Here is a 12,696-nt window from a genome sequence, read left to right as displayed (position 1 = left end):
TCAAAGTGGATTAAAGATCTAACTATTAAAACAGAAACACTTAACTTGCTGGAAAATAAGTTAGGTAGAACTCTTGAAGACATTGGCATAGGAAAAGACTTTATGAACAAAACCTCAGTAACATGGGAACTAGCACAAAGAATCAACAACTGGGATCTTATTTCATTAAAAAGCTTCTGCACTGCAAGAGAAAACCACCAACAGAGCTAAGAGAGAACCTACAATGTGGGAAAAAAATTTTAGTAGTTGTACCTCAAACAAAGGACTACTATCTAGAATATATAAAGAACTGAAAAAATCAGACCCCCCAAATTTAAAGACCCAAATTCAAAAATGGGCGTCTGAAATGAATAGACATTTCTCAGACAAGTAAAAGCAGCAAATAAGCATATGAAAAAAAATGTTCAACATCACTGGTCATTCAAGATTTGCAGATGAAAACAACACTGAGATTCCACCTCACCCCAGAAAGAATGGCTGCTATCAAAAAATCAACAAATAACAAATGCTGGCAAGGGTGTGGGGAGAAAGGAACCCTTTTCCACTGTTGGTGGGAGTGCAGACTGGTACAACCACTGTGGAAATCAGTATAGAGATAACTCAAAGTACTAGTACTAGAGGTCCCATTTGACCCAGCTATTCCCCTGCTGTGTAACTTCCCAAAAGAATTAAAAGAATCATACCACAGGAATATATGTGCACCCATGTTTATAGCAGCACAGTTCATAATAGCTAAAGCTTGGCAACAGCCCAGCTGCCCATCAACTAGAAACTGGATAAAGAAGATATGGGTTTTTAATAAAATGGAGTACTACTCAGCCATAAAGAATGAGAAACTAGAGACATTTATAGCTAAATGGATGCATATTGAGCCCATACTCTTAAGTGAAATAAATAGGGCACACATGTGTAAATACCGAATAGTTTCTCTAGTGTGAGAAACTGAAAGTGTAAATAAGGATTAAAATGATTAAAATGAATAACTGTTAATTTGAAATAGGAAGAAAAGGTTCAAAGGGGTAGGGGAGGTGGGAAGGGAAGGGGAAAGGAAAGAAAGGGAAGGGGAAAGGAAAAAAAGGAAAGGAAAAATTGCAAGAAAAGAAAAAAATGGAAACAGAGTATGTAAATAGGGAAGGGTGGAGGGGGTGAAGGGTGCACAGGTAATGGGGAAAAAATAAGAACCAAGATACATCATGTACAGGTACAAGCACCCAATGATAAATGTAAATGTATTGTATACCTAAAATGTACCAATAAAAGAATTTAAGCAATAAATAAATAAATAAATTGCCCAGGCTGGGCTCAAACTTGAACTTGTGATCTTTCTGCCTCAGCCTCCAGAGTGCTGGAATTACAGGTGTGCATCATCATGCCAGGTTTGTGTGCTGTATTTCTCATGGCAGCCAGAGGATAACTTCTGAGAAGAAGCATAGACTAGAAGCAAGGGAGCTGTTAAGAAGTTGTTCAGAGTGGTCTGGGTTTACGCTGAAAAGGACTAAAGGAAATGGCTGAACAGAGTAGACAAATAATACAGACTTCTTGATTTCATAGCTAAGCAAACTGAGGCAGACAATGCAGTCAAAGATGACAACAATGTTTTAATTCTAGATGACAGGGAGAAAAACTGTACTACTGATAGACATAGAGGGTGTATAATAAAACTAGTGGCAGGGGAGGAAGGAGACAAATTCAGATTTGCATATGAAGTGACAGCAGAACAATTAGACTGACTGTTCTTAAGGAAGATGGAAATATGGAGCTATGATGATAGAACAGAGCCCAGGAATGGAGATGTTTAAAAAGTGGTTGCGTGAAGGGAGTAAGCTGGAAAAGTGAGCACAGGAGATACAATTTCAGGTGAAATGGAGTTAAAAAACAAACAAACCCTAAGGTAAAAACAGAGTCCAGCCAGACTACTAGCTGAATAAATGTATTTTGAATCAGCTAGACCAAGTGAACCTTCTATTTTATCCATGTAAATAGAGGAAGACAGCTCAAGTATTTACATTCAACTGATATCTGCAAACTTCCTTCTGAGCATTCATAAAAGCAAAAGGCGAGATACTAAGTAAGCGTTTTACAAATGATGAAGGAGGTTACTAAAATGAGTGTCCCTACAGTACAGAACATGGAACAGTTTATGGAATAACACATGGAGTGACTTCTTGTTCCTTTACTCATCATGTGAGTTCCATCTTTATAGTTCATGAATGACTTACATTGCACACAACTGTACACTGCAGATTCTTGAACATCCTTTAACCATTCAACTTTTTAAACTTGGCACCAGACAGTGTCTCTGATGGAAGCAGAAGGAGCAGAAAAAGCAAGTTATAGATCAAAAGTATGAGGATTGGGCCGGGGATTTAGCTCAGTGGTTCCACCACCTGCCCCGCAAGCGCAAGGACCTGAGTTCGATCCCCGGTACAAAAAAAAAGCATGAGGATTTGGACATATTATAGTAAAGTAATGTCACCCCAAATATGGCACCTTCATAGTAGCATAACAAAAAATGATAACCAGGGTTTTAGTTTTCCCTCCCAAACCAAAATTTTAATGCCATTCTAAAGGATATATTTTTACTAGTCACTCTTTCAAAGCTGAGTAATAATGAAGGATCTATGATGGAATGGAAGTGTGAATGTTTCATGGAAGATAAAATGAAACGATGTAATTTAAATCTGTGTCTCAAAGAATTCTTGGCACATTGCTTCCCCTAAAATGGTCATTCTTTTTGCACTTCTTGGTACCAGGGATCGAACTTGGGTCCTTGTGCTTGCGCAGCAGGCGGCGAAACCACTGAGCTAAATCCCCGGCCCTTTTTTGCACTTCTTAAAAAACTTACTTAGTTACCATTAAATATTTTCCTATCTGCTTGCCAAAACTAAGTTTTAATGACCTCACTATTCCATAAACCTATCTCAGATGATCTCTTCTACCTTATTACTGTTCTGACTTCATTGTAGAAATTCCATTTAGCTTCTTTTTCACAAACATTACCATAACTGATTATGAGATGCTAATAAAATACTCCACCTATTCTTTCACACTGAACAAGCTCAATCACTTTTTTTTTTTTTTTTTTGGTACCAGGGAGCAAACTCAGGACCTTGTGCTTACAAGGCAGGCAGCAGCACCACTGAGCTAAATCCCCAGCCCTAAACTCAATCACTTTTAAATGAAACAATATAATAATATCAAGATTTTAAGCTAATTATTTCTAATATAACACATCCTGTGTGGAAACTATATGTGTGTTTAAACACGTAACGTAGCTTTCCTGGTGTGGACAAAATTGTAGACAGATGCTGCAAACATTCTACAATAGCAAAGTGTAATCCATCAGCAACTTTAGAAGTGAATTGAAAAAGATGAAGTCCACGTGCCTGCCAGCTTAAAACAGTAGAGAATTCCTGGTTCATATCTGTAAGCATCAGGCATCATTTCTTCTCCCGTGCAAGGTGGAGTGCCATGAGCTGCCTAGGTGCTCTCAGCCTCCCCAAATGTTTGTGAAAATTAAGCCCTTATACTTCAGGTTTTCCTGTGTCTTACAATGCATATTAGAATAAAAAAGACTACAAATATATTGAAAATGTGATTATACAATTTTTGTTAGTGTATATTTGACAAAATAATGAAAAACATCAAAACATTGAATCCCAGAGAAAGAAAGTTAGCAAAGATACAACCTCATGGAAATGAAAATGAACTAACTTTAATTGTGGATTGGAATAGCAAGTCAAAAAGGACATGTGCTTCTTTTATATATGGGAACATTTTTGGTATTCTATACTGGAACAAGAGAACAAGTAGCATCAGGAGTCTGTCTGTGGAAAGGTAGCCAGAGGTCTCAGCTTCAAGGACACACTGATGAACAACACGTGGAGTTGGTGGAGCTTGTGCCTGTTCCTCCGCTACATACAATGAATCTGCATCATCTCTGGCCAGGTGACCCTAGATATGAGTACTCAGCACACTGGCCAGGCATGAAGACAAATGCGGCACTTCAAATGTAAACAGAATAAATATGTACTTTGTAACAACAATGTTTTTTTCTTTCTCAGGAGGAAACTAACATTTGAGGAAATATTTCTGTTCATAGGTAGTACCAAAAGTTTGGGAAACAAAGTACTTCCCATCACTCAGAAGGTAGATTCACTAGGATGAGAAGGAGTTCTGCTTCTATCCTGTCCTACTTTTAGGATTTTAGTCAAGCTATTCTGCCTTCTTAATGAACACCCACTACAGCTATGACCTGCAAAATTTCTTGCTCAGCCTTGCTGAACCTCAGTTTTCATCTGTAAAACTTCAGGGTTTAATTTTTGAGCAAAGAAAAAGGTATCTTGCACATCATACCTGGTATGATTTGATAATGATGAGGCATTTTTGTAATGACAGATTATGAAGAATGTATATTCCCACTTTTCTTCACAGAACATTATCAGATGAGTGTGTTGGAATCAGCTCCAGTTAGCTCAACAGTGGGGAGAGTGTTTGCCAAGGACTTGGATGAAGGAATCAACGCAGAGATGAAATACACTATTGTGGATGGAGATGGTACAGATACCTTTGACATTAACACAGATCCCAATTTCCAAGTTGGCATCATAACTGTGAAGAAGGTAATTCAACTCCTGCTTCCGAATCATTTTCATGGATACTTTAAATATAAAATTCTAATAAGGGTTCTACTATGTATATGTATTGATTTAAATGCTCTGATAAAAATTCTTTCCTTTTATTACAAAATATCTTTTACTCCTTGTGCTTACCTGTGAACACTGGTTATGCCATTATTTTACAGAAAGGGTAACGAGTCATGATAAAAACATACTATACCTATGCCATTTCTCCTACTTACCTACTTAAAAAACTGTTGGACTTATTTCTCTCATCATGTTAATGATTTAACCAATATTTGAATCACACATTTTTTTACCACAGTGTACCATAAGTAACAACAAAGTAAGGTATAATGTTATGTATGAATTAATAAATAACATCTAGGGATTTTTAATTGCTTCTTGAAGATCCATAAATGCAAATTAAATTGGAAAGAGTTTTATCAAACGTAGATGGTGAGTGATTGTTACCACTTGAAAGTCTTTTGTTTCATGAGTACCAGGTTTTCTGAACATACCACTTCTTTCAGTGGTATAAAGCACATATGGATAAATTCAATTAGAAAATAATGTAACTGAAAATTGAAACCTTACAAATAAATATCTGATAAAATACATTAAAGTATCCTCTATTTTGAACATATTTATTTTAAAACCCAAGATATATTAACTATTAAGTATAAATTATGTGCCAGGTATTGTTCTAGGCTAGTGATGACAAACCTTTTAGAACTTTCAAAGATGAAAACAGCCCACTGAGGCACATGTGCCATAGGTTTGCCACCAGTATTCTAGGCATTTAATGTAGAATGTTAATAAAACAACAAAAATATCTCGCCCTTCATGGAGCTTACAACCTAGTGCGGGGAAGAAGACAATCAAAACAGCAAATCATTAAAGTAGTGTGTTAGGTGATAACTGCTATGGGGGAGGGGTAAAAGAAAATAAGATAAGGACAGTCAAAATGACTTCATATTTAAATATGGTGGTTGGGACTGGTCTTACATAGAAGTGACATTTAGTCAAAGACCTAAAGTGAGCTGAGTCACAGCAGAGTTGAGTAGGCTGACAGTGCACACTGTGAGAGTTACCATATATATGACTTTTGGTGAGACTGTCCATAGCTACCATGGAGAGAACAAAATGCACATAGAGTTAATGAACAAAGGGGTCCAAACAGAAGGACAGCAATGTAAAGGCCCTCATGTGGGATCATGCCTGGTGTGTTTCAAAAATAGAAAAGGGAAGGGCCGGGGCTTTAGCTTTGTGGCACCATACCTTTCTCGCAAGCACAAGGGCCTGAGTTTGATCCCCAGTACTAAATAAATAAATAAATAAATATATAGCTAGCAAAGGGAGTTATAAGGCTGAAGAGGGGGAAAATTTTAGGAGATGATGTCAGAAAAGTAACAAAGGGCCCAGATTCTTAAGCCCATACAGGCTGACTATAAGAACTTCAGTTTTTTTACTCTGAGTAAAAGGAGAAATGATTGGAAGATTTTAACAAATATGTGATAAAATTATTTTGTAGACTATGTAGAGATAAAGAAAACCATCAGGGGATAAGAATACAAATAAGAATAAGGAGAACACTCGCATGAGTATTATAATAATCTAGACAAGAGATGGTGATGGCTTGGCCCAGGGTGGTGGGAATGAAGTGCGAGAAGTGGTCAGAATCAAAATATACACACACACACACACACACACACACACACATATATACACATCTTGAAAGTCAGGACAATGATATTTCTTAAATGATTGGATGAGGATATGAAAAAAGAGAAGAATCACCTGAACAAAAAGAAGAATGGAGGCTTAGGTTAGGGAAGGAACTGAGGAAGTGGACAGGAAGTTCTAAGAGCTTCGGGCTGGGACCGCGATGTCTTTGCTAGGCCATTTGCTTGTGACTATGAAGGCTGTGGGAAGGCTTTTGTCAGAGACTACCATCTGAGTCGCCACATCCTGATTCACACTGGAGAAAAGCCATTTGTTTGTACAGCTAATGGCTGTGAGCAAAAACTCAATACCAAATCAAACCTGAACAAACATTGTGAACGCAAACATGAAAATCAGCAAAAACAATATGTATGCAATTTTGAAGGTTGCAAGAAAGCCTTTAAGAAATACCAGCAGCTGAAAATCCACCAGTGCCAGCATACCAGGGAGCCACTGTTCAGGTGTAGCCAGGAACGATGTGGGAAGCACTTTGCCTCACCCAGCAGCCTGAAGCAACATGGGAAGGTTCACAAGGGCTATATATGTCAAAAGGGATGTTCTTTTGTGGCCAAAACATGGACAGAACTTCTGAAACACATGAGAAAAACCCATAAAGAGGAAATAATGTGTGAAGTATGCCAGAAAACATTTAAGCACAAAGATTACCTTAAGCAGCACATGGAAACTCATGCTTCAGAAAGGGCTGTGTGTCGATGTCCAAGAGAAGGCTGTGGTCGAACCTACACAACTGTGTTCAATCTCCAGAGCTATATTCTCTCTTTCCATGAGGAACAGCACCCATTTGTATGTGAACATGCTGGCTGTGGCAAAACATTTGCCATGAAACAAAGTCTCACTAGGCATGCCATTGTGCACGATCCTGACAAGAAGAAAACAAAGCTCAAAGTAAAACCATCCTGTGGAAAACGGAGTTTGGCCTCGTGCCTCAGTGGGTGTATCCCCCCCAAAAAGAAACAAGAGCAGGACTCAACTTTGCCTACAGATGGGGAGTTGGAGAGCTGCGAGGAAGATGGGTGGTTTCTGCAGTTGCAATACTCGCCCTCTGCTAGGCGTCACCTGGCCTTGGAGAAGGACTACAGACCAGTGAGCTTAGTATAGCTCAGAAGCCTATTTTTCTTTATTAAAATCATGAATGCAAAAAAAAAAAAAAGAAGAATGGAGTTGCCATTAACTGAGATGGGGAAGTCTACAAGTAGAACAGATGGCAGGAGATGGATAGCAATTATCAGGATTCTGGACATGCTACATTTGTAGTGCTGGTTATGCATTCAAACAGAAATGCATTGTGGTTTTGGTTACAAGAGTCGGGAGTCTGGCAAAGAGTTCTGGGCTAGAAATATAAATTTAAGAGTCATAAGCACATACATAGTACTCAAGCAGTTGAAATGGAATGAGATTTCCAGGAACCAAATATATAAAAGGGACAAAAAAAACGAGGCCTAATGCATCCAACATGCAGAGGTCAGAAGAAGACCAAAAAAAAGCAAGAAGACTGAGGAAAGACCAGAAGAATGAGGAAAATCAAGGGATTGTGGTGTAATAAAGGCATGAAGGAAGCATTTCTAAGAGAAGGGAGTGATCACTAGTGGCAAATACTGCTGAAGGTGAAATAACATTGGAAATTAACCAGAGAGGTCATCGATGATGCTGACAAAAGCAACAAGGTAATAACTTAAAATGTGGCATAAGGTGTATTTATAATAACTAGTCTACACTGTTTCATAGAACTGAATTAACACTGCTTTAGGAGGGAAGAAGAGATAAATATATGTGTTTGTTCTGTATTTATTTAAGGTGCAATCAAATACAGGAAAGGAAGCAGGTGTTTCAGAATTACACCTACCAAAAGTCTTTATAACCAGCAAACATAAAGTACAAAATGCTGAGACTGATTTGTGAATCATCCAATAAGTCTGGATGAAATTAAAATATTATAATCTCTTACTTTATTCCCATTCTTTGAGGATATCAAAATGCTACAATTATAAAAGGTGCCTATAATACGGATTTGTTGTATGACATAGGTTTAAGAACAGTCCCTACTAGGTGGCATGCCTCAAAGTAAACACTAATATATTGTTAATCATGACTAGTAACTATAAATGCTTAAAGTTTTGAATAATTATTGTTTCTTGAATGCAAAAATTCTATTAAAAATGAAGCAATCTGAAAGGGCTTTTCTGATACTATTTTAATTTTATTTATACCTTATAACAATTCCAAATAATAACACTAATTTATGTTACATTATTATAATACTGTTTAGATCTTATTACAAGCCATTCATTTTTTTAAAAATCTATTTTTACAGTTTGATGAAGCTCAAAGTGTCTTTTTCTGAATCTCCCTTACCTAGGAAAAAGATTAAACCTCAAGACATATCACTGTCTCTCATTGTTATTGGTAAAACTATATCCATATATAATCAAAACATGTATCATTTTTCCAATGTCAGTTTGATATCTTTTCTGAACTTACGAGCAGCTATAAAATGGAATTAAGAAAAAGGTCAATAAGTTGAGTAGGTGGTCCAGTCACATATAATAAATACTGTAGAGGTCCGACACCTGCTTCACAAGCAGAAGGACCCAAGTTCGATCCCCAGTACCCCCCCAAAAAAATACTGTAGAGACTATTGACTGCTCAATCTACACCTCTACAATAACATTCACTCAGACATCTGATCCACACCCATCTTCCCACTTTGTCATTAATAATGTCATATAAAATTGAAACAAAGTTTTGCTTTTGATTTATTTCCCTTAGGCCTATTATTTGTCTAAAAAGCCCACACTTTTTCCAAAAGAGAAATTAAGCTGAATTGATAGCACTGGGTATACATAAAACCACAATGATTACAACCCAGTACCATGAGTCTTTTTAGCTTTTAAGTAATCAATTGATTTTGTCTCTTAAGTTAAATGCTTGAAAGATATAATTTTCCAAATGTTCTTTATTCTGTAAGAGCACGATGTGCCACTTTCTACTCTTCAGCAAGTCTTCTGTCTATTTTACCTATATAAGAAGTCATAAGTTATAATTTTCAGCACTGTTTTATGTACCACTTAAAAGTTCTTACCAATTTAAATGATGCAATACCTATTTATTTGTAGTTTATTTAAGAGCTATGATCTTATTTAAGACACAGACATATTTGCTTCACTCTTATGAGATTTACTCCTTGTTGGTCTTTCCATGGCATTCTGTCTGCACAATAACTTTTGTTTCAATGCTGAATAACAATACAATCTTTTTGAAGACCCTTTAGAGGGCAATAAAGTTCAACATATCCAGTAACAACAACATGGCAAAACTCAACTGAAGTAAAACAACATGAATGGTTTTGACTCAGTCTGACATACATAGGCACTAACAACTATATCCCATCATCTTCTGTTGAGCCCACAACAACTGGAAGTTGTCTTCAACAGCAAAAGCAACCCTGTTTCCAAAGCATCAACATATTTTAAAATATGCATCTTAGAATAACTGAAATATGGTAACACAAAATCCCTATTTAATCTGTCTGTATATGTGATCACTCAAACAGTACACACTGATTCACAGTGAAATTTTTTTTGCGTTTTTCAGTTTGGGAGGGGGTTGCTACATTTTCAATTGTAGGCTCTTCTAGGAACTGGGAATATAAATCTAAGTCATTGCTGTTGCCCTTACCTCTGGGGAAGGAGCCAAAATACAAAGAAATATCTGCAATACAGAACAAGAAGAACTGTAATGGAAGTACAATAAAATACTAGGGAAATCAAGGAGGGAATATTTAATTATTTCATAAAATTAACTAATAAAGCTGCATTACTATTTTGTGCTATCATTTTCATGGTTCCACTTTCAAGGATACAATGGCTTTTCATTTTGTGTACACCAATTCTAGAAAATTTATTGAATTTTGAACTTACGTTATTATTCTTTAATTTATCATTAAGAATACAGACATAAACAATTATTTGATGTTTAGAAAAATAGGAACAAAAACTATTCAAGAGAACACTAAACTCATTTATTAAATCTAGGCAATTTAAAGCTGAGAGCACTGGTGCAGTATTTTCTTTCCATTTTAAAAGTAAAAGTATAGGAGACAATAATCTTAAATAGTTTTTAAAAACCATAAGTAACATTTAAAAGAAACCAACAGTAATTAAACACTCTACTCTCTTCAACAGATGATGCTACAACAATGGGGTACCATATGTAAAAAAAAGATCTTCAATTATACCTCCAAAAAATAAACTCAAAATGGATCATACAACTAAATGTAAGAATTAAAACCATTAAATTTCTATAAGAAAATCTCTGTAACCTTATTAGGTGAAGGTTTCTTCAATATGATACTAGAATCTCAGTCCAAATTTTCTTTTTCCAGTACTGAGGATCAAACTCAGGACCCTGAACTTGTGAGGCAGGCATAGTGCCACCGAGCTAAATCCCCAGCCCTTCAAATTTTGTTTTAAGTGAGAGGACTTCAAAATTAAGAGCTTTTGGTTTTCAAAAGATTCTTTTAACAGAAAGAAAAGACAAGCCAGCATGGTGGTGCATGCCTGTAATCCCACCATTCCGGGGGGCTGAGACAAGGAAGGTCACTTCAAGCTCAACCTATATAACTTAACAATTCAATGAGACCCTGCCTCAATCTTTTTTAAAATATTTTTAAATGACTGAAAATGGATGTACCTAGAGACCATAATGTTAAGTGAAATAAATTAGACCACAAGCCTAAGTTTTGCAAAGTACTGCATGGTTTCTCTTATACACAAATTATAAATAAAAATAAAAGACAGGTAATAGGGAGATAGATCTTTCTCAAATGGGAAGGAGATGAAAAGATGGGGGAGAGGAGGGAAAGGGGATGAAAAAAGAAATTCAGATATGTTATGTATGTGTACCAGCTCCACAAAAGGAACATAAACAGCATGTACTGTGAAATGGACTAAAAAAAAAAAATTGGGGATTTAGTTCAGTGGTTCCACCACCTGCCTCACAAGTTCAAGGTCCCAAGTTCGATCCCCGGTAACAAAAAAAAATTTTTTTTAAGTGACTGGGGCTGGGGATGTAGCTCAGTACAAATAAAAAAAGAAAAAGAACAAAAAGACAACCCACATATTGGGACAAAATATTTGCAAATTGAATGTGTGATAAAGGATTCAATATAAAGAATTATTCAAGCAAGCATTTAAAGACACATCATTAAGCATTAGAGAATAGCAAATCAAAACCATAGTGAGATACCACTTTATACACAGTATAACAGCTAAAAATTTTTTTAAGAAACTGATAAACTAGTAACAAGGATACAGAAAAACTAGTACTTTCTAACATTCCTAGTGATGATACAAAATGACACTGTCACTTCGAAAACTGGTTTGAAAGTTTCTTATAAAGTTTTAAAAAATACACTTAGTATATAATCCTGCAATCCTACTCATAAGAATTTACCCAAGTGAAATGAAAACATATTCACACAAAATGTTTATAATGGCTTCATTAATAATTGTTAGAAATTGAAAGCAACCCAAATGTACTTGTAGTGGAGACTGGAGAAGTCAACTTTTATACACCCATACAATGGAATACTGCTCCACAATAAAAAGGAATAAACTACTTATTCATACAACATGGATGAATCTCAGATGCATCATGCTAAGTGAGAGAAACCAGACTCAAAATATGACATACTGAATAATCCTATTTGTATAACATTCTTGTAATATGGATAGAATATCAGTGAATCAGTGCCTGCCAGGGACTGTACATGCAGAGAGAGGCTAACCACAAAGGGGCATGGGGTGGAGGTTCCAAGGGTTATAGGATAGTACTATATCTTCATGATCATGGAAGACTTATGACTGAACTTGTCATAGCCTGCAAAAGTTTACAGTAAAAAAATTAATTTTTATATATATAATTTACATCTTAATTTTTAAAACAGATACAAAATTCACATCACATTAGAAAAATGACTTAAAAGTAAGGGAAAAACAAAGTTTGCCTTACCCAAAACTAAAGTAAACAACAATGTCCACTTTAGGTTACCCATACAAATGCAATGAATTTCAGAAGAATATAATTTACCAGGAAAGAAATGTATGTAAATTTTGGGAACAAGTATAAATAAATTGGTAAAACCAGTCCTTCTGTATGCTATACTATAATCTGAGTTGTAGGTTTTTGTTGATGAAACTTTGTCTTGTAACCAACAACTAAGGGAGCAGCTGGAGCAAACAGGGTTCTTGGTTTAAACAGAAATGGTTGAAGACCCATAAAACCCAATAACTGGCACTACATAAATGCTGAACAAGTGGTTCCAATAGAAACA

At 36.0% G+C, this 12,696-nt stretch overlaps 1 protein-coding gene and 1 pseudogene across 5 annotated transcripts in view; both read left to right on the top strand.

Moving 5' to 3' along the window:
* Cdh20 (cadherin 20) overlaps nt 1–12,696 on the top strand; it is a 248,265-nt gene that overhangs the window by 203,744 nt on the left and 31,825 nt on the right. For all 5 annotated transcript variants that reach the window (XM_021239251.2, XM_021239250.2, XM_087191935.1 and 2 more), the window contains one exon: nt 4,435–4,622. In XM_021239251.2, coding sequence (XP_021094910.1) covers nt 4,435–4,622 — 188 coding nt within the window. The remainder of the gene's footprint in view (nt 1–4,434; nt 4,623–12,696) is intronic.
* LOC106010558 (transcription factor IIIA pseudogene) lies at nt 6,248–8,318 on the top strand (annotated as a pseudogene).

The sequence above is a fragment of the Heterocephalus glaber genome, unplaced genomic scaffold, assembly GCF_053883595.1.
Source record: "Heterocephalus glaber isolate CG9 unplaced genomic scaffold, H.glaber_assembly_v1.0 deba00000331, whole genome shotgun sequence".
NCBI lineage: Eukaryota > Metazoa > Chordata > Mammalia > Rodentia > Bathyergidae > Heterocephalus > Heterocephalus glaber.
This window is presented reverse-complemented; position numbering and strand designations above follow the sequence as displayed.